Below are 22,025 nucleotides of genomic sequence, written 5' to 3' on the forward strand. Positions count from 1 at the left end.
GCAATTGATTTCACAGCTCCTCCTCCACTTCTGTTATTCCACTGATCTGACAGTGACATGGGAGCTGCTGTAAAGGACAGGACAAAACTCAGCTCACCAAGAGACACCACCCCTTGCCCAGGGAGGGAAGAGATTCACAGGGTCATTCTGGGCTGAGATCCAATTCTGTTCTTTCAGTGCAGGTTTGCTTGGAAAAGAACCTGCCTGACTCCAGCAGAATTGTCAAAATTCCAGCAGGAATTACCCAGTGTGGGGCCCATCCCTGGCTCCTGCTGTCCCTGAGCACACAGGAATCCCATTTGTGACTGTCTGGCTGGAGTGCAGCAGGGCCAAACTCTTCCCTTAGCTGCCTTTTGCCAGAATCTGGGATGTAATTTGGCCCTAAATTATCATTTCTGTCAAATCAGTGTGACTGAAATTGAACAGTTGCACTTAATTAAGTGCTTCTCTGCAAACCCTGGTGCTTTGTCTGTTAATGATGCTTCATTCAGATTTCTGCTGGAGTGTTTGTGAGAACATGAACAGTGTCAGCTTGGCTTCTGCATGTGGGGTGAAGTAATAACAATTGCACAGCAGATAAGGAAGAAGATGAGAAGAAATATCCCTGCAGATAAATCCCCTGCAGTTGGTTCATTCATTATATCTCTATCAGAGCAACGTTTTTGGGCAATGCATAAAAAATTCCTGTGCTTAAATTATTTATATATTTCCTCAGCTGTTAAGAATTGAGCTTTTAAAGTTGAGGACACTGTCTTAGATGCCACAGGAATTTCTGCAGTGAATGTGTGGACTCAGGAACTGTGTTAGAGGTGATGGGAATCTTCCCAGAGTATTTCTTATTCCAGATATGTCATGAACTCACGTCCCAGGGAGGAGGTAACTGCTGGTAAATAATGATTTCATCAGGGAGAGCAACTACTTGGTCAGTGCTGTGTTACAACTTGACTGTCCAAACTCTTACAAATTGGATAAGGGATGAGCATCTCCTCAGGATGAGCTCTCTATTTTTTGGGGACCTAAAGGATTGAAAATATGTAGTTTTAACTTGTAGACAGAGTGAATTTGATCTTTGGAGGTCATTTCACCCAACCTGTTCAGGGGTGTTTTCAAACCTGCATTAATTGTTTGTGTATTTTCTTGATTTGCATTCTTGATATTGTTCCTGTTGTGAGGCTTTTTATTACATTTTGTAAGATTTCTTGTTGCTTCATTTGCCTGTTTTATTCCTGTGCAGTAGCTAATTCTTGTCAATAAACCCATTTGCAGCAGTTCCAGGCTTTCCTTGGAGACCAGAGGTGATTTATCTTTATGTTTCTGGAGGATGTAGTTACTCTCCAGGAGCTTTAAAGACAATCAGGCATTTTGTCCAGCAGATATTCCCAGTGGATCTGAACAAACAATATCTGTGACATCTTGGCAGAGATCAGTGATCCTGGAAGTGACTTGCAGAGTGCTGCCCCAGGCTGGCAAAGCTGCAGAGAGCCACTGCTCCTTTAATAAATTCCACTTGGAACCACAGGAGTCTCAATCCTCAACTTTAGATTGGCTTTCTGGAAAGTTTAGGCTGCTCAGTACCTAAAGGAGCTGCAAGAGAGGTGGATTTTTGACAAGGACAGGGAAGGAGAATGGCTTCAGACTGAGAAAGGGCAGGTTTAGATTAAATATTGAAAATAAATTCTTGACTTTGAGGGTGTGAGGCCCTGGCACAGGGTGCCCAGAGAAGCTGTGGCTGCGCCTGGATCCCTGAAGTGTTCCAGGCCAGGCTGGATGGGGCTTGGAGCAACCTGGGATAGTGGAAAGTGTCCCTGCCCATGGCAGAGGGTTGAACTGGATGGGCTTTAAGGTCTCTTCCAACCCAAACCACTGTAGCTTTCTATTATTATAATATTTGAGATTACAAATTGTGTGTTTCCTACTTTTTACACTTTAGCTTAGAGATTCAATCTTGTGGTCTGAGAAAATAACTCATGGTTATGAACGCACTGCTGCATTTATCTGAACTGTCTTGGTTGTCTTGAGGCAGAAGACAGCTCTTGGTATCCCCTCAGTATTGTAAATAAAAGCTATGTCCCTCATAAAGAGCTTGACACTCCTTGCATTAGTGCTGGATAAGATGGTCTGAAGTCCAGGAGGCTCAGAAATAGGAAATTTAACCCTGCCAGCATTTACCACAGCAGAAGACACTGCACAGACTCGACTTAGGAGCCTGATGCAGTTGTGCTGTGCAATAGGTGGGTGAAATTTTCAACGTCAGTACATTTTGCCTCCCCATCTGGCACCTTGGCTTCTCAAGGACAAGCACTGTGACACTGAGCAGCTTCCTGCCAGGATCCACCCATGGTGTGAGAGCCGAGATTGGAGCTGCAGCTCTTGCCAGCCTGAGGCACTGGCCAGGGGAAGCATTGGTATGTGCAGGTTTAATGTGAGCAAAACACACTGGGAAGAGTTGGATTTCTTGGCTAAGGAGAAGTGAGCATCCCCTGAAGTGCAGACTGAGCCATGGGTTGGTGTTTGTGTGTATGAAACTGTCACTGCAGGTTTGTCACCCACAGTGCTGTCCCTCTGCTGCAGCAGCAGCTCAGTGCAGCTCCCTCAGCCACCTGTGGAACAGCAAACCCAGAGCTGCTCTGCTGAGGTTTTTCAGAGGGAACATCAGGAACAATCCATCCCCATGGACCCTTCCTGTGGGACACAGCATTCCTGAGCCAGGCTCTGCAGGATCCCCTTTCCCTTTGCTGCAGCTCCCCAGCAGACAAACTGAGCTGGTCAGGCCCTTTCTGCCGGCTCAGATTCAGCCAGTGCTGGGGACACAACTCACCAGGGAGCTCAACCACACTCAGTTTGGTGCCTGCCCCCTTGTCTTGGTTTGGAAAGACAGGAGTCTGCTAAGGAAGGCAGGAGCCTCCCCTGAGATGGAAAATGTAAACCCCCTCCCACCAAATTGTTATAAATTTTAAATTAAGGGGCTCTAAGGCAAAAAATATGGGAGCAGGAATAACAGTTCTTTATTAGGGAGGAAAATAAAAATATAAAATGAACAATGCAGTGAACCAAAACAACACTGGCAGAGTCAGAACCCAACCTGACTCCCTGTGGGTCAGGGTGTTGGTGGCAGTCCCAATGGAATTGTGGCTGCAGCCCTCCTGCAGTGTCAGGGGTGGCTCTGCTGGAGCAGGGATCCTGTAGAGAAGGATTTATTCTTCCTCTGAAGATCCAGGGGAAGAGGCAGCTGCTGTTCCTCTGGGGAATCCAGTGGAGAAGCTGTGCTGGTGTTCAGAACCTCCAGATTATATCCAGGTAGGAATGCTTGGCCCCTCCCTCTGGGCTCACATCTCCCAATGGGATGCTGTAGCTCTTATCAGCCATGCAGGGACATTCAATGGCTGTTATCAGCAGGTGTCCCCTCCTGAGGGAGGAGTGGGTGTGGATGAGATAAGGAAAACAGCCCACTGAACAGAAGATGGCAAATAGAATACAAATTGCTTGGCAATCCAGGACACCCCTGCAGTGGAGCAGGGAGGTATTTTATTGCTGCAGATGCCATCATTTAGGCAGAAGCGCTGAATTTGTGCTCCCAGAAGGGGCTGCTGTGTCATTTGCTGCCCTCATGTCACTGGGGCCTTGCCAAGTGCTAATCCAAGTGATGTCACTGCATTCATTCCCTGTGTTCCTGTGCCCCAGGTCTCTGCCTGTTTGCTGTTTTCCTCTGTGAGCTGCGTAAAACCAGCTGCTGGATTTCACTCCAGGAGGAGGGAACAAACCCATTCCTGTGCAGGGCCTGGCATCAGAATAACTGAGAGGGCACAGAGCTGTTCAGTGGGTGCCAGAGGCAAAGCTGCACGACTGCCCTGAGGTGCTGTAATTCCTGAGAGCATGGCACACTGCCCAGAGCTGAGGACTACCTGCAAGGAAAAAGAGTTATTTGTGTTAGAGGGCAGGTTTTAAATAGACTTCTTGTGCATTTGGAAATAGTTTGTGTCGTAGTTTCAGGGTCAGCTGTCCCTAGATGTGTCTGTGCCTCTAAGGCAGCAGCCTGCAGCATTATTTGTGTGGGGAGGGTTCCAGGGAGCCCCCTCTCCTAAGCCCAGGGTTTTAATCACTGTCATGTCTGAAAACTCCTGCAAGTTTAATTTTAGTTGCATGTCAAAAAGGCTGAGTTAACCACTGAGCCACCAGCCCTCAGAAAGCCTCAGGCAATCTGACTGGGAAAATAAAGTATTCTCCCAATCTCCTCACTGACTGAGCATTATTCATGGAGCTCTCCTAGGCACAGGGGTGAATTCATCAAGTTTCTGCCTCACTCAGCCTGACCCTGTCAGAGACTTTGCTGTATGTTCTTCACTGAGAGTTGAGGAACCTCCAGCCCCTGTTTTGTCTGGTCACTGCTGTGTGTGATGGAGGCCCTTTCACCTGATTAAATAGCCCATATAATTTTATATATATATATATATGGCCTAATAATAATAATAAGTATAATAATATATAGTATAATAGTATATTATATTTTAATATAATATGTTACAATATGATGTATTTTATAGATTTTATATATTATATTGATTATATATCTATTATATTGTTTTATATATATATATATACATATATATATATAAAATAATCTGCTATATCTGCATGCCAAGGAACACTGACGTGCTGCCAGTGAGTCCCTTCTCCCACAGGGAGAAAACTTGTCACCTCTAACTCCTGTTGAAATCAGAGTTACAAAAGCCTGCAAAGTTAGGCATTCATTTATTTGCTTCACTGAGTGTTTGCTTTGCATCTCAGATAAATGATGCACACCAGTAGCTGTTCTTTTTTGTATTTTAAACATTTTTATCCTGATCTTTGGTGAACAGGACTCCTGAGAGTGTTAAGGTCAACTAGAGTGAAGCAGATAATTAGCAGATCCACCAGCCTGAGCACACAGAGTTTGAGAATGGAATTTATTTTTATCAGAAATGATTGCTTTGTACACCAGGCTGCCTTAGTGGCATCAAGAAATGAGTGGTTATTAAGCTGAATCATAAAACCATTTAAGTTAAGATGTAGCTGATCTCAGTTATTACATAGATGTTATTATTCTGATTTCCTCAAAATGAAAGTGATAGTTTCCAATCTTAAGAGGAAAAAAACTGCAATGTCTTTAACAGCAAAATTCCCAAGAATTAGTAAAAATGGTTAAGGGGCCCTGAAAACAATTTTGTCTTCCAAATCAGGATAGTTATCAGACCACCCCCACCACCCCCAAATAACAAACATTTTTGCCATCACATTGCAGCTCAATCTTTGAAGTTGCTAATTAGTTCTGCATAATGAGTGTTTTAGCAATCTTCCAGACACAGAGCACTTTGGAGCCTGAGGGCATTTGGATTATTCCCTCCATGTCCCTTTCCTTGGAAGGATGTGCTGCAGGTTGAGGGTGCCTTGATTCACCCCACTGCTTTTTGGGGTCACTTGTGGGACCTCCCGTGTTTTAAGCAGTGCCAGGGTGCCTGCCATGCCAAGAAGTGAACACACTGGGAATATCTTCAGGAATGCCTTCAACCAAGAGTGCAGACAGTGGAGCTGCTAAAAAACATCCTTCCCACTTTGGGAATCCTGAAATCCCAAGAAGCAAACAGCTCACTGGAGCTGTGTGGGACACAGTGTTTGGGAATCTGGGGGTTCTGTTTGCAATTTAATTCTCAAGGAGGTGTCTCCTAGAAAACACAGCTTTTCACTGTACAATAAAACAAAGCTGTTAAATACCTTCCCCTCCCTTTCCCTTCCTTCTCTCACACTCCTGTGTGCCTGGCTCACTCCCACTGCCTGGTGGCTCCCTTCCCCACCACTCTGTGTCTGGCAGTCTCTTTGAGTATCTTTAGGCAATTCTTAAAGCTTCCTTGGCCATACATAAAAATATATTTCAGCAAGAATGAAAACAGGGCTTGGAGCAATGCAAGAAAAGAAGAAAATTGGCAAGCTGCAGAGAAAAAATGGTGATTCTAATCCCTGTGCTCATGGCCTTGAAGGCATAGTCTGGGAGCTGTCAGAGCATTATAGATAACCTTCATTTCTGTGTGTGAGTCCCTGGATTATTGTTGCACAGAGTGTGATTATTCCAGGTAAGTCGCATCTTTTCTTCTTCCAAAATTGCTGCTTTAAGAAGATTGCGCCTTGTTTTCCCTGTGTGAATTCGATAATGGATTCTCCTGGGCGTGTGGGGTAGTTAGGAAAAGCAGGATAAAAGCCTAATGAATGTTTGCTGTGCTGCAGTGAATGCTAAGGAAAACCCTGGCTGAGACTGAAACTCTTTTCTTTCCGTAGGGAATGCAGTCGGATTTTTGGTGAAGATGGTCTGACGCTGAAACTCTTTCTTAAAAGGACTGCTCCCTTTTCTATTCTGTGGACTTTGACTAACTACCTGTATTTACTGGCTTTAAAGAAGCTCACAGCCACAGACGTCTCTGCCCTGTTCTGTTGTAACAAAGCTTTTGTCTTCTTGCTTTCTTGGATTGTGCTCAAAGACAGGTTCATGGGAGCAAGGGTATGAACGCGCCTCCTTTTCCACTCTCTCGTGTTTTCATAATTGCACTTTAACCCATCAGCCACGGTGCTGCCACAGCACTGCTGCACTGGGGCACCATGAAAGCCTTTCTCACTGAGTTTTGTTAGAGATCAGTTAGAGACCTCAGAACTTCAGAGGGAGTTCAGTGGAGGAATTTCAAGGAGCTATTACAGCCAAGTGTAACGTGATGACTTACAATAGAAGAACTTCCATTTTCATAGAAACCTGTTCTTGTGGTGGTGTTCACAGGGGTCTCAGGACAAGGGAAGAGACAAGAATCTTGACTCTTTGTTTCAGAAGGCTGATTTATTATTTTATGATATATATATATTATATTAAAACTATACTAAAAGAATAGAGGAAAGGATTTCATCAGAAGGCTTGAAAGGAAAACAATGGAATGATAACTTGTGACTCTCAGAGAGTCCAAGCCAGCTGACTGTGATTGGCCATTAATTAGAAACAACCAACATGGACCAATCAAAGATGCACCTGTTGCATTCCACAGCAGCAGATAATTATTGTTTTTCTTTTCCTCTGAGGCTTCTCAGCTTCTCAGGAGAAAAAATCCTAATGAAAGGATTTTTCATAAAATGTGTATGTGACATATTCTGTCTTGGCATATTGAGCTGAAATTTTGTTAATTTTATTTTAAACTTAGTGGTGAATGCTTAGGTTCTAACCAAAGCAGTTTTATTCCTTGTTTGGATAGATGTTTGTAATGTGTGATGTATATTTCTTGTGCTACCCTGTCACTTTTTACACACAAATTTACATGAGCATGTGTCAAAATTGCTTTAAAATTAACACAGATCTCTTCTGTGGAGGTGCATTTTGCACTGAAGTGTTTAAAAACTCACTGGCAGTAAAATGGACCCTGCAAAAATTTAAAACAGAACTTGAACAAAATGTTGTGCCCCTGGATCTGGGGAGAGCAAACTTGTGTAATTTTCCATGCACACATCTGCCCCATGCAGCAATTTAAACTGTTGGCTTCACACCTTGCATGAGGAGTAGTGAGGATTTCTGCCATTTCATTGATGCAGATTCCCCTCTGAAATGGCTCAAGTTGGGCACAGTCCTGACTTAATTATTGAAAACCTTGAACTTCATTAGGCACTGGTTGGGGCCAGGTGTGGTGGCTGTGACCAGAAGGGACCAGCAGCAGCTGGATTTAAGTTCCATGGAAAGCGTGGTGGATCAGGACACTCATCCAAGTCAGTTTGGTTTTTGAAAATGGGCACAGCAGCTTTTTCTTTTTTTTTCTTTCTTCTTTTTTTTTTTTTTTTTTTTTTTTTTTTGGTTTTGTTTGGTTTTTTTTTGGTTAATAGTGTGATAGGTTCAGAAATGAAAGCAAAAGACATCCTGTTGTACAGGTATCTCATCTGGCTTTTGGAGCAGAGCACTGTGCTTGCCAGGCTGAGGAGGTGAGCCAGTGCTTGAAGGTAAAGCCAGACTACCTGGAGATCTATTTCCTACACAGCTGAAAATACAGAAAGATCAGGTGAATGTGACCCTCCCTCAGCCTGACTCAAAGAATAAACAGGGTGTAAACCCCTCAGTTCTCTACAGAAATAACAGCAACAATAACTACCTCACTCCACCCCTTGATCATCTGAAGAAGTTGAACATTTTGTACCCTTTAAGTTAATTTTCATCTCAAAGCAGCATCTTTCTGGCAGAGCAAGCATAGCTCTTGTGTTCTCCTAGCCTGCTCTGTTTAAGAAACCTAGAAATAAAAGCTGTTTTCAGTTATTATTTATTTTTCAGTGACTAAAGAAAGGTTGCCATGAATATGCATTAGTATGAATTCTGTAAACACCATGGGGTTCACAGAGAAAAAACCTGGAGGGAAAACTGAGCAGCAAATCCTGCACATAAACTGGATTTCTCTGCTCGCTGGCAGAGCCTGGATGCCCATTGCTGGAGAGGTAATTCACAGTGTTTTCCAGCAGCTCTCCTGACAGAAGAACACTTAATTATGTTAATAACACATTCTCCAGTGTTGGAGAGCTAAAATACAGCAGAGCAGCACAGACCCAGCTTTTTGTGCCTGAATGCCTCAGGAGAGCAGCAGGAATTGGGTTATTTGGGCAGTGAGGACATGAAAAGAAATGAAGGTCTAATCCTCTACCTTGAGCCATGTTTTTATGGAAAAAATCTGCACCCAGGAACTCAGCCAGCTTTTCCAAGGACCTCAGCTCAGCTCAGCTCCAGAGCCATCAGGCATATCTGGGTGACATTGAGGTGGGGATTCAGAGTTCACAGAATTCACAAAATTCACAGAATTCACAGAATCACTGGGTTGGAAGAGACCTTAAGGATCGTGGAGTCCAACCCAGCCCCAACAACTCAACCCTGGCCCCCAGTGCCACATCCAGGCTTTGTTAAACACACCCAGGGATGGGGACTCCACCACCTCCCTGGGCAGCCATTCCAGAACTTTATCACCCTTTTTGTTAAGAACTTTTCCCTGCTCTCCAACCTGTATTTCCCTTGGTGCAGCTTGAGGCTGTGTGCTCTGGCTGTGTCAGTGCTGCTGGAGACAGAGCCCAGGGCCAGCTGAGCACAGGCACCTTTCAGGAGCTGTGAGAGTGATGAGGGCAGCCCTGAGTCTCCTTTTCTCCAGGCTGAGCACCCCCAGCTCCCTCAGGGCTTCCTCACAGGGTTTGTGTTCCAAGTGCTTGGGACAGCAGTGGCTCTGCAGTGAATTCCCAGCTCCCTGTCAGCCCAGTGTGGCTGCAGCATTCCCCAAACTGGCCACGGATGCCCACGGGCACGTGGGACCTGCCTGACATCGCTGTGATCCCCTGGCACCCTCCCTGCACACCTGAAAGCAGCTGCCAGCCAGGCTGCAGGGCTGGATTTTTAGATACCACATCTAAAGACAAACCTGTCTTGCTGCCCACCCTGTGGAATAGCACAGTCCCACCCGTGGGGGCTCTGCAAAAGGCTGCACACAGAAGTTTCAGCTGCTGTGGCTGTGTTTGAGGCACCAGAGCTGTGTGCTCTGCAGGGAGAGCCTCGTGCCATCAGTGGTGAAGCTGTAGCACCCACACGAGAGAGAAAAGCACCAGGGGAGGTTTAGGTTGGGTATTAGGAAAGATTTCTTTACAGAAAGGGTGGTCAGGAGGTGAACAGGCTGCCCAGGGGAGTGGTAGAGTCACCATTCCTGGAAGTGTTCAGGAAATGTGTAGATGTGGTGCTTTGGGATATAGTTTAGGGTGGATCTGGCAGTGTGAGGTGAAGGGCTGGACCCAGTGAGGTCTTTTCCAACCTTAACAATTCTCTGGTTCTATTTATCTATAAAGTAGTGCAGGTAGAGCTCAGGTACCTTGAAGTACCTCCTGCCCAGGGCAAGGACACACAAAACCACCCCTGCCTGCACCCTGGCCTTTGCTTGGACACTTGTGAACATCTCTCTCTCAAATTAATAACACATCCATGTTACACTTTGGGAGGTCCAGACAGCTTTGGCTCAAAGCAAGCACAAATGTTTTAAAAACTTTACATATTTGAGTAGTTCTGCTGGCTTTTGCTGCTTAGTTTTAGACACATGCTTATATGTTTGCATGTTTAAGCCCTTGGTTGGGCTTCAGTGTGGAGTTGAATCCATGTTTTTAGGTAGGTGCAGAGTAGTCTGGGGACATTTTCTCCCCTGAAAATGTTGACTTCAGCCTGGAGAGAGGTTCCTTCCCCATCCTTGAAGGTGTTCAGGTTGGAGGGGCTTGGAGCAACCTGGCCTAGTGGAAGGTGTCCCTGCCATGGCAGGGTGTTGGATCTGGATGATCTTTTAAGTTCTCTTCCAACCCAAACCATTCTGTGATTCTTTACACATAATTTTCTGCTGTGCTCCACATAGGAAAAAAAAAAATGTTTCTGATAAACTGTTGGTTGGTCTTGCTCTCTTTCAGAGAAAAAAGGAAAAAAACGAGGCAAGCTAATTTCATTCCTTACCTAGGAGGCTCCAAAAGAAAGTTACTACACTCTTCTATTAATTAAAAGCCTCATTTAATGAGCTGACAGCCACCTTTGCTTCCCTGTGACCTTGCAGAGCAGCCTGCAGATGTGAGCTCAGGTTTCTAAAGCCTAAAGCCTGAGGCAGGCACAGGTCAGCTGTGCTGATGCCCTGGTATGGAATATGCAGGAGGAGCCTTGAGCATGAAATTTAAATAATGTTTTTGCTGTTTTCAGTCTCAGGAGGTGTTGATGCTCCACATGTGTCCATCATTTTAGTTGTTTCAGGGGGGAAAAAAGTGCTTGGCTTTATGAATAATTGATTAAATTAGGGATCTGGCTCTCTAAATTTGGTTTAGACAGACTGGGAGTGAGCTTTTCATGATAGGAAGAAAGGGGATGATGGATCTACTCATTTTCACTGACACAAGGAAAGGAGTGAGCAGTGGGGGCACCAAGAGTTAAATCTCCATCCTTGCCCTTGGAAGGAGGGCATCACTGCATTCTGGACTCTGCTGTTTTGCCTTCTGAGACTGACACATTGCTGGAAATCCTCCAGCTGGCAGCTGAAATCCTGAATTTCTGTGCAGGGCAGGATGTGAAGGGCAGCCAGGCAGGGCAGGGGGTTCTGCACTCCCAGAGGAGAGGTAATGGACATCTGAGGAATCCTGGCTGTCCCTGGGCATTGCTTCCAGGCTGGGACCTCTGTGGTGTCTCCCAGGATGGCCCCACTGCTGGAATGTGTTATCCTGGGGAGGAAAAGGGGGAAACCTCCTGGTGCCCTCTTGCTAAAGCCCAGCCAGATCTCATCACACCACTGGGAGACTGGGGGGACTCCAGCCCACGGGTCTTGGTTTGAACAGAAAGGTGTCTGCTTAAGGAAGGCAGGAGCCTCCCCTGAAACGGAAAATGTAAACCCCCTCTCTCTGAATTACTATGATTTTGAAATTAAAAGGCTCTCAGGCAAAGATATGGGAATAGGAATAACAGTTCTTTATTAGGAAAACGAAAAAAAAAAAAACCACCAAAAAAACCCCCAAATCTAATTGTACAAAAAACCCAAAAAACTATTGCCAGAGTCAGACCATGCCCTGCCCCCTGTGTGTCAGGGGGTGGCACAGCCCCATCCCATGGGGGCTCAGCCCTCCTGCAGTGCCAGCTGTGGCTCTGCTGGAGCAGGGATCCTGCACAAGGGGGGAGTTTTCCTCTGCAGCTCCAGGGCTGCTGCAGATGGGCCTGGGCTCCCTCTGGCCATGCAGGGCAGCAGAAGCTGCTCCTCTGGCAATGCCCTGGGCAAAGGCTGCTGGGCTGTCCCAAAGCTCAGATTGGATCCAGGTAGGAATGCTTGGCTCCTCCCCTGGGCGGAGCATCTCCCCATGGGATGATGGGATTGGATCAGCCCTGCAGGGACACTCAGTGGCCATGGACAGCAGAGATCTCCTGCAGGGAGGACTGGCTGTGGGAGAGATAAAGAAAAAACTGCCCCATGAACAGAGGAGAACTGCCCCAGCTCTGAGAGATGACTGTAGAATGCCCCCATTTCAAACCTAAGGCACCACAGCACTGGGGAATCTGGATTTCAGCTCCATTTCATGGTGAATTTGGAGTATCAGTGGTACCCTCAGGTTTTCCTGACCTGTGTCCTGGAGTTGGGGTGTTTTACATGGAAGTAAGATGGGACATGGACTTGCAGTGGGGTTTGTGGCTTTGGCACAGCCACTGCCATGTGAGGGGGCACCTGTGTGCCTCAAGGACTGGTGAAATAGGGCTGATGGTGAGGGGCAAGGAGTCACAGCTGCACCCAGGAGATGAGTTTTCCTGGGAAGATGTTGGCCTGGATGTCTATGGGATTTAGGAGCATTGACATTTTTACCTGGGGTCTCACAGATTGGCCCTGCCCTGGGAGGTGATTCTGGGTTCCCCATTGTCCCCTGTGTGGGGACAGCTTCACCTGAGTCAGCTGTGTGTCCCTCTCCTGTGTGTCCCTTGAAACATGGTTTTGCTCTGCTGACTGGCTCTGCTGAAGTTATTTTGTGGGATTTTTTGTGCTTGTTGCCTCAGTCTGGCTCACATCTGCCTGGGGTGAGTGTCAGTGATTTTCTGGGACTCTTGGCAAAACTGTGAGCTCTGAAAGGCTGTTTTACATGAGGGCACATGTTTGCATCTAGATGGAGTCTTTGAAGTCTGTGAGCTGAAGCTTAGTTTTATCCAGGACTAAATGTTTCTTAGATGAAGTTCATTGAGGTTTTCAAGAGGCAAAGTGCCCATATCACATTGGTGTTGGCTCAGGAGATGTGCACTGGCTCAGGAAACACTCAGTGGAAGTTGGGTATTCAGTGCCTTTGAAATTCACACCCCACATTTACCTGCTGAGGCCAATTAGGTGCAGAGGGGGAGTTTTTTAAAGAATGAAACACTCTGGGCTCCCTTCCACTTCCTTAAGGTTCTTGGAGTCAGGATTTCAGATGTGGTGTAGTTAATGATTCCTGTTCTTTTTCTTTGAAGCTCCTTAAATGCTCTCTCTGGGATTTTCAAATGAGGCCAAAAACCTAAGCACAGATGTAAAGCTTCATGAAGAAATTTGGTCGCGTCTGTCCAAAAAAAGCTGTTAGGGCACAGCCAAAACAGCTGGAAGAGCTCCCTGTGGTATCCTGGTATTCCAAAATACAGGGCTCATTCCCCTGGAATAATTTCCAGGCTGTTTGGCCACCTAATCTTTGCATTTCAAGTCAAATTGGTGGCTTTGCTAAATATTTCTTTTGTTCTGCAGTAGAGCATGATACCTTAAAATTTCTTGATCTTGCAGTTGCCTCTCCAATGTGGATGTGTAGCTGACAAAATCCATAATGATGGATGTTCTGTCAGTAGGCCCCAGTGCTGTAGATCCACATCCCTGTCAGTGCACACACTTTCATTTTGCTTTACATCTCTCCCACGATCTTTCCTATTTAAGGGAAAACAAGAAAGCTCCAAGTCAGAGCAAGTGGGTGATGACGCTCTTGAGAAGCCCCTCCCAGTGATGATCTCAGCTTGACACTGCTTTGCTTTGTCTGTGCAGATAGTGGCAGCAATAATGGCAATCACAGGAATTGTGATGATGGCATATGCAGATGGTTTCCAGGGTGATTCAATTATCGGGGTGGCCTACGCCGTGGGATCAGCCTCCACCTCTGCACTGTATAAGGTAGGTCACAACTGTTTGTTGGCACTCCTAAATTCATTCACATTAAAAAGACACAAATACAAAGAGAGTGGCTGTAAAATAAATGTTTTGTTGTGTTCCTCACTCCTGCGTCACTCACGTTGTGACAATGTCAGGAAATCTGCCGTGAGGGTAATTAGTTGTCATCTGCCAATTACCCAGAATGGCTTTTCTTGATGAGCCTTTAATGAAATCTCCACTGCCACGCCAGGAGGAGTTTAAGATCATTTTTAAATCATGGCAACAAGAGTTTATCAACACTTTTCAAGGGGGCTCTCCATGTGCAGCAGGGAGGAGAGCCAGGGTGCACAACTCATCCTCATCCCAGGTCTGCCCTGCAGCCCCCTGGCACAGGCTGGGCTCAGAGCCCTGGTGTGAGCCTGGCACAGGCCGTTCATAGGAGACCCTTCTGCTTGCAAGAAGTGGCTGCTCTGGAGGCTGAGGGCTGGGAAAGGCAGGGATTCTGTCTCAGGAGCAGGTTGGGCTGAGCATGGCTGTGTTTGTTTTCAGCTGCGTGTGTCGAGTTTGGAATGGATTGTGGTGGGATCAGAAGCTGCCCTTGCAGCTTTAGACTTTGCTCATGTCACTCAAAAATTTGTTGTGGCCTTTCAAAAGTCACTCAAAGTCCATGAATTGAAGCTCATAGAGGACAGGTTCTCACAGAGTGAGCCCTTCCAGGCTGGTTTTCCTCTCACAGCAGGGTCATGCTGTGGAAGTCACTGGAGCCTCTTCCCAAACCCCAGCATTGCCACACACAGCCCAAATCCTCTACAATTACTGCATGAATGGTGTGTCCTTGAGTCCTTGGTTTATTCTTGGTTTTTCCTGGGTTCTTCTACACTTGTTCCTGGTGGCATTTTGTGTAAAGCTTTGTTACACAGACTCAGCCATCCCCGTGGTAAAGACACGGAGCTAAAACCCAGGAAAGGACAGAAATCCCACAAAAGATCCCCTTGCAAGACTCTTGTGAGGGAAAAGGGCTGGGCTGTGGCAAGTTGGCCCTTGCTGCACTCTCCCCAAGGGAATGGAGTGCTTCCATGACAGCCATGGAATCTAAACCCCTCCTCTCTCCTCTCCTCTGTAGGTTTTGTTCAAAATGTTTCTTGGGAGTGCAAACTTTGGGGAAGCAGCTCATTTCGTGTCCACCCTGGGCTTCTTCAACTTCATCTTCATCTCCATCACCCCCATCATCCTCTACTTCACAAAAGTGGAGTACTGGTACCCCTTCTCTGCTGTGCCATGGGGTTACCTGTGTGGAGTAGCTGGCCTCTGGTTAGGTAAGTGAGAAAACAATTTATTTATTTATTTTTCTAGCTCTTCACCCCTCCAACCCTTCATAAAATCGGCCTTGGGCACAATTTTCCCCCTGTCCCCTTAAGCAGCAAAGCTCTCTCACAGATTAATTCTGGTCCCTGTGCAAACTGGTGCTCCTTAGAAATGATTCATATTTTTCATTACACTTCATGAAACATTGCTATTAATTGAGATACAGTTAATAATTGATAGGTAAGCATAGTTATAATTAATAATAATTAATAATTAACAGTAATAGCAGGGAGTAAACATGAAGCAGCACTACTAATTGCCCATTTTTTTTCATCCCTACCATAGTTCCACACCAATGCCCCTGTCTCTGGCACAGTTTGGCTGCTGTAAATCTCATTTCAAGGGGCTGCATGTTCCCAGCCAGCCCCTGGGGGATGTTTGTGCCCTGACAGGAGCACCCCCAGTGCTGGGCACCTTTCTGGGGGTGCTGCAGGCTCTGGGCAGGGCTCACATAAGGCTCCCTTTTTCTGAGCCAGAATTGCCAGCAAAATATCTGTTAGATTCAGCCCCAGGGCGTTTTAATTTCCACATATAACAACCTCCTTTCCTTTGGTAAAGTCTCTTTTATTCCATAATTGAAGAGGTTTTTGTCTCACTAGTGTTTATTAAATGGAAGCAAAGAGAATGTCATTGCCAATCCCATCCTGAGCTGTGGCCAGGCTGAGCTGCTGGGAGCTCCTTGAGCTGCTCCAACCACAGCTGCAGCTGCCCTGTGAGCTCCTGGGGGACCAAAATTAGGGATAATTTATCACCCAAGTGCAGAAACCCAACCTCATGCAGGGGACTCAGCAGCAGGACTGAGTAGTGGATGATCAAAAACTTAAGTTTGTTTTTAATCTTTGAAGGAAAAGTTTAACTTAAGCAATCTTTAAGGTATTTCTTAATCTTTCAAAGAAATTGGAGCTCTCTGGGAGTGCTGTTGTGTAACAAAAAAAACCCCAAAACAACAAAAGACCAGGTTTTTTGTACCTGATTAAAGCCTGTGCAAAGCCATGGAAATATGATAACCTCAGTATTATGGTTTGTGAAAGGCCATTCAGCCCTCCCTTTTCCCCTGTGAAGAATTTCCTATAATTTCACACTCACATAGAGAAAAACAAAATCAATCACTTTGTGACAACTCCCTCGTTGTGGTGTGGATACTTCATATCACATATTGTATCTGGAGGGTCTAGGTGGAGGAGAAATGCCTCAATCTGGTGTTTTCCCCATTTTCATGGGTTATTTTCTCTGTTTTTCCCTAGCTTTCAACATCCTGGTTAACGTTGGGGTGGTGCTGACCTACCCCATCCTGATCTCCATCGGCACCGTGCTCAGCGTCCCTGGAAATGCAGGTACCAGTGCCACAGCTGCTGCTGCTGCCAAAATGAGCCCAGGGGAACTCAGAAAGCAGTTTATTGCTTAAATAATTTGTTGGGTGGAAATTTAGTCCACAGTCCTGCCTTGAAAAACCTCTGCTCTTGAACAGCTCTCTGCTCTTCAGTCTCAGCCTCGTCGCTCAGAAAAGATCTGGTTTGGGGGAATGTGGCTGTGAAGCCGTGCCTGTGGGAGGCTGCCTGAGGCTCAGGTGGGCTGTGGGGGCTGCTGTGGAGCTGGGAGGGATGGGCCTGGAGGCACCTGGAGCTCTTTGGCCCATGTGCTGCTCTCTCCCCATCCCTGGTTCCTGTGCTCTCTGCTGATGCAGCCTGTTGAGGATAAAGAGTAAAGTGCCTTCTGTCTCAGAAATCACAGAAATACAGGGTCATTAAGGCTGGAAAAGACCTCCAAGATGATCAAGTTCAACCTTCAACCAAATATCCCTGTGCTCACTAAACCATGAAGTGCCATGTCCACTCATTTTTTGGACACTTTGAGGGATGGAGACTCCACCACTGCCCTGGGCAGCCTATGCCTGTGCCTTGCCAGTCTTTCAAAGAATTTTTTCTGAATATCCAATCTGTCCCAGCTTGGGGTCTTTTCCCTTTCTCCTGTCCCTTGTTCCCTGGGAGCAAAGTCTGAGCCCCACCTTATTGTATTTGGATTTCCCCCCAGATGAATGATGAATCTGACCCCATGTTCTCAGAAGGCTCATTTATTATTTTAAGATACTATATTATATTAAAGAATACTGAACTAAACTATACTAATGAATACAGAAAGGATACTTACAGAATGCTAAAAAGATAATGAAAATTTGTGACTCTCTTCAGAGTCATGACACAGCTTGGCCCTGATTGGCCATTGAGTCAAAACACTCACACTAGAAACTCATGAAACAACCACCTGTGGGTAAACAATCTCCAAACACATTCCACATGAGCAAAACACAGGAGAAGCAAATGAGATAATTATTGTTTTCTTTTTTCTTTGAGGCTTCTCAGCTTCCCAGGAGAAAAATCCTGGGTGAAGGGGATTTTTCCCCAGAGAATGTGAATGCCACAGCACCTGGGGCTGCACCCTTTTCTTGCAGAGAGCAAGAAGGTCCCCCCTGAGCCTCCTTTTCTCCAGGCTGAGCCCCCTTCACCATGGAACTCTTGAGGTTTAATCCAGCCCCTCCAGGCTTCCTCAGAGCCTGGACAGGGTGGTGAGGACAGAGGAGCTGTGGCACCTCCAGCACTGCACTGTCAGATCAAAGCTCAGGGAGATGTGAGAGCCCCACGGCCAATGGCACACCCAGAGTGTGACAAAGGGTCCCAGGGACGTGCCAGGCTGCTCCTGGTGCCATCCTCCACCCTGCTGCTGTTCTGATCCTGTGGTTCTTTCCTCTCCTCCCAGCCGTGGACCTGTTGAAGCACAAAATGATCTTCAGCGTGGTGCGGCTGGGGGCCACCATCATCATCTGCATGGGCTTCCTGCTCATGCTGCTGCCCGAGGAGTGGGACGAGATCACCCTGAGGTTCATCAACAGCCTGAAGGAGAAGAAGAGCGAGGATCACTCCGAGGACATCACGGAATCCAGCGTGCACACGAGGAGCAGGAGCAGAGCCAACGGGACGGTGTCCATCCCGCTGGCGTAGGGCTGGAGGAGTCTCCCTGCAGGCAGATGTATATTCTGTGAATATAGCTTAACTTTCCTCACCACCTGTATGCTTCAAAAAACGTCATCTAACCTGAGCAGGGGGTGAACTGTAAGATAAGAGAAGTACATCTATAATAAATGTTTACATTTATACACTTAACGAGGAACGGGTGTAAATAACTGCAATAAAATCTTTTGTAATAAACAGCTGTTTGAGTTTGTGTCTTTCTCAGCTGGTGAGTTTAAAATGTGGATCAAGTTTACATTGTTTATCTCTCTTTGCTGGCAGAGGTAGAGCTATTTTGGAAGATACAAATCTTGGATATTTCCAGGTAAATCTCAAAATTTAACATGTTGACTTACTTTCAATGAAGTGCCCTTTCAGCAAGGTAGCAGTTGTGGAAAAGCATTGCAAACCTCTCCTGGCATTTTGGAGAATTTATTTCTGATGTTCACATTGATATTCCCAATTATTATCAGAATAAATATTCCATGATGTGCAGAACATGAGGCCTCTCCTCCCAGACCACACTGAGCTCCTTCCAAAATCACCTTTCTAGAAGTGCTGGAATTTGAGTGCCTTTAGTAAAGCAAAAAATAGCTTTATTTACCTTGTTTTTTTTCCAGAAAAGCTGCACTCCCAGCTGAGCTGCAAGAGTTTCAGGAGAGATGGAACACCTGGGTTGTCACTGTCCCTGGGAAATGCCATTTCCTATTTTCTAGAGCATTGAGACAAATGAATATTTTTTCTTAACCTCCACTGTGGAAAAGTCTTTCAAAAGCCAAATCAAACCAACCAACCTCCCAATCCCTTCCCTAGGCCTGCTGCTGGGTCATTTAGGCTGGTTTGCAGCATTCCTGGGATTGACCACTGTCTTTATTTGAGAGCACTTGATTGGCAGGCAAACTTTTTTTTAAGGAAGAATAAAACCAACTGAAAAGTAGTTAGGGGTGTTTTTGATGGTATTTCTGCCAGTGGAAAAAAAATCCTGTAGATAATAATTTATTTGACTCTTCTATTGGATGTTTTTTAAATCTTTTAATGTTCATGTCTAAACTGTTTCTTGCAGCCAGCAGAGCAGAAAAAACATTTGTGTGTATTTAAAAAAAAACCCACAAACTTGGGCTCTTTCATCAAATGGCTGTAGAATTAGGGCTGCAAAAACCAACCCAATCAGCTGTCCCCTGTGCCCTAAACCCAGAGAGAGGTGTAATGTTTGCATGCACACACAAGCCTCTTACAGCTCCAGGTCTGCTGCTTTTGAGAGGAGACAGACAATATTCCAAAAATGTTAATTATAACGATACTGATGGGCTGAAAGCACCCAGCACATGGCAGCTTGGCCTCTCCCCACAGTTTTTGAGCTGATACATTCATTTGCATTGCTAGATAGCTTTGGGGATTCAGAGTTTTACTGAAATTTTAGCTCCTGCCAAACTGAACACATGGGGAAAACAAAACTTTCAGCGTGCACTGATGAGTACTTTTTGGCAAGCAGCCTCATGGCAGCGTCTTCAGGACTGGGACTGGATCCTTCAAGGAACCTCATTGAGAATTCTGCAGGGAAAATCCTGTGAAATCCCATGGTTTGAGTCAGCTTTCCCCTGCTTAAGACATTCCATGGCCAGGGGCACAGGGTGTTAGAAACACTGTGATCCCAGCAAGGAAGGCTTGAGAAGAGCACCCCTGCTTTGGCTTGATGTTCATAGATTGATCCAGGTTGCAATTTTCAGATGTGTGAATTCTTTGCTTTTTGCCAAGGTCGGGATTAAATGGCCAGACAGTCTTTCCTGTTGGGGCTCAGATGTTTATTAGTTCTTATCTATGTCACAGTCTCACAAACCCTGAGTTCTACAGCACTTCACTCTAACAAACTAAAAATGGAGCCCCATCTCTCTCTCTTTACAAGGCCTTTTAAGGATAAACTGTCCAATTAAGAAATGACACCTAAATTATTTTTACTTTTAACCCAATAATCAACCACCTGTGGCTGCAATGTGGACTTTTTTATTTACAACTACACAAAACCACCTAAACTCATGGAGAAGAATCTGAAGAAGGACCAGGCTCCACCCTAAAACCTCCATCTTAGCTTTATATATATTGCTATATTCTAAAACTTTAAACTCTAAATTTTCCACCCTGTGATATCACACACTTCTATTCAAACTCCACACCCACAATCCCAGTGCTATCATTCCATTTTGGAATCCTTCTCCACAGTCTCAGGTCAAATGCAGTGTTCTCTTGGGGGTCAGTACCTTTTAGCACAGAAAGTCTGAAATTCTCAGCAACCAGGGTTCCAACAGAATGGTTCTTAAAGATTTTCCAGTCCCATCCCCCTGCCATGGCAGGGACACCTTCCACTATCCCAGGTTGCTCCAAGCCCCATCCAACCTGGCCTGGAACCCTGCCAGGGATCCAGGGCAGTCACAGCTTCTGCTGTGGGCAGTCTGCTCCCAGATGTTTTCCAGGGGTGCTCATCCCCCTCAGCAGTGCCTTAACCCCCTTCCTTCACCCTCTGCCCGACCTCCAGTTCAAATTCCTCATTAAGCATGGACATAATGATTTTTCCTGGAGTGCAGCTCAGCCTTTCAGCTGGAGAAAACCCCACCAAACCCAAGAGATCAGACAACAAACAGAGGCTCTTTGGCCTGATGCTGTTGGTGATCCCTCAGAGGAACAGCAAACCAAGAATCACCCCCATCAAGGGGTTGGACATCAGCACCTCCACTGCTGTGGCTGTCTCTGGCAGCCCCTTCTGCCCTCCCCACCAATGGGAGGCTCCATTTCTGTGGCACTACCTCCCAAGGAAAATGCCACTTTTGATCCAGCAGCTGCCTTATCAGATTCTCCTTATCACTGGAAGGAGAACAGAACGGGTCAGTTTGTCCAACCTCCTGTATCCACAGGAGCTGCAGAGCCTGCAATTATGGCAAACAGATATCACAAAATATCCATCTTTTGGGGAATTCAAACATATCCATGTATCACTAGACACCTTTTCAGGTGCAGGTTTTGCCTCCTGGCAAACAGGAGAAACAGCCAAGCCTGTTTGCCATCACTTTTTGCAGGCATTTGCTTCACTAGGTGGGCCTCCAGAAATAAAAACAATATTCCAGCCTACACAGGGAAAAAAGGAGCCACATTTTAATGGATTGGGGTGTTTGTCACACCTTTGGCATTCCATGGCAATCATTGAGAGAACACATCACACTTTGGAATCCCTCCCTGCCAAGGTGACACTCAGGGCAAGCATCTCTGATTGCTTTTGATGAAAAAAATGCATGACTCAGTTTTGCTTGTTCAGAGGTGTTTGGCAAAGCACTCTCAATGGTCATTGTTCATTTATCTGCTCTTGCATTTCCTTCCTCTAAGAATCCTGGAAGTGAATACGTGCTCTAATATGTGAAACAAAATATTTGGTATTTCTCTGCTGTAAAACCTTATGCAAACATGAAAGGTAATGATACAAACTATCATTATCAACATCCTCTAAGGCTGATCCTTCTATTTTTCGATTCTGGAGCATCCCCAGCAGTGCCTGCCTTCTCTGGGCAGTGTTATCAGCACCACCCTGTCCCCAGCCTGGGCTGAGATCAATGTCCCCTGCCAAAAGCAGCAGAGGGAGGAAGGAGCCGTGTTCCTTGACCTCACACATGTGTAACAGCAACCTCCATCAGCCACAGCAGCTTGTGCCCCAGCCAGGGATGTTTTCCACTCTTTGCTGATCCATTTGTTCACACTGTCACTGCCTGAACGTGCTGCAAGCAGGATAAACACCAGCCTGCATTGCTGGGCTTGTTTCTGCTTCACTCCCTGGGGATTGGCAGAAAAGCCCAGGCGTTATTTTGGCAAAAATCCACCCCTCTCACTTTCCATCTCCTCCTTTGCCCACCTTTTTTTGTGATTTAAAATTCATTTTTTGAGGAGAAGCTTTAAGGCAGAGGTGATCCCCTGCTGCAGTTGGGTGTTTGAGTGGTTCCCTATTGTA

The 22,025-nt window shown here is 45.9% G+C and overlaps 1 protein-coding gene across 6 annotated transcripts in view; it reads left to right on the forward strand.

The window, feature by feature from the left end:
* The window catches only part of SLC35F4 (solute carrier family 35 member F4), a 118,009-nt gene extending 99,772 nt beyond the window's left edge, over positions 1-18,237 (forward strand). For 4 of the 6 annotated variants that reach the window (XM_054635296.2, XM_077180834.1, XM_054635298.2 and 1 more), the window contains 5 exons: positions 6,307-6,526; positions 13,563-13,688; positions 14,791-14,983; positions 16,277-16,366; positions 17,787-18,237. In XM_054635296.2, coding sequence (XP_054491271.2) covers positions 6,307-6,526; positions 13,563-13,688; positions 14,791-14,983; positions 16,277-16,366; positions 17,787-18,028 — 871 coding nt within the window. In that variant the 3' untranslated portion in view covers positions 18,029-18,237. Of the gene's footprint in view, positions 1-4,641; positions 6,105-6,306; positions 6,527-13,562; positions 13,689-14,790; positions 14,984-16,276; positions 16,367-17,786 lie in introns of those variants that run through there. The other 2 variants (XM_077180836.1, XM_077180837.1) reach the window with 2 other exon arrangements.
* The last annotated feature ends 3,788 nt before the right edge of the window (positions 18,238-22,025 follow it).

This window comes from Agelaius phoeniceus, chromosome 6 (assembly GCF_051311805.1).
Source record: "Agelaius phoeniceus isolate bAgePho1 chromosome 6, bAgePho1.hap1, whole genome shotgun sequence".
NCBI classification, from domain to species: Eukaryota; Metazoa; Chordata; class Aves; order Passeriformes; family Icteridae; genus Agelaius; species Agelaius phoeniceus.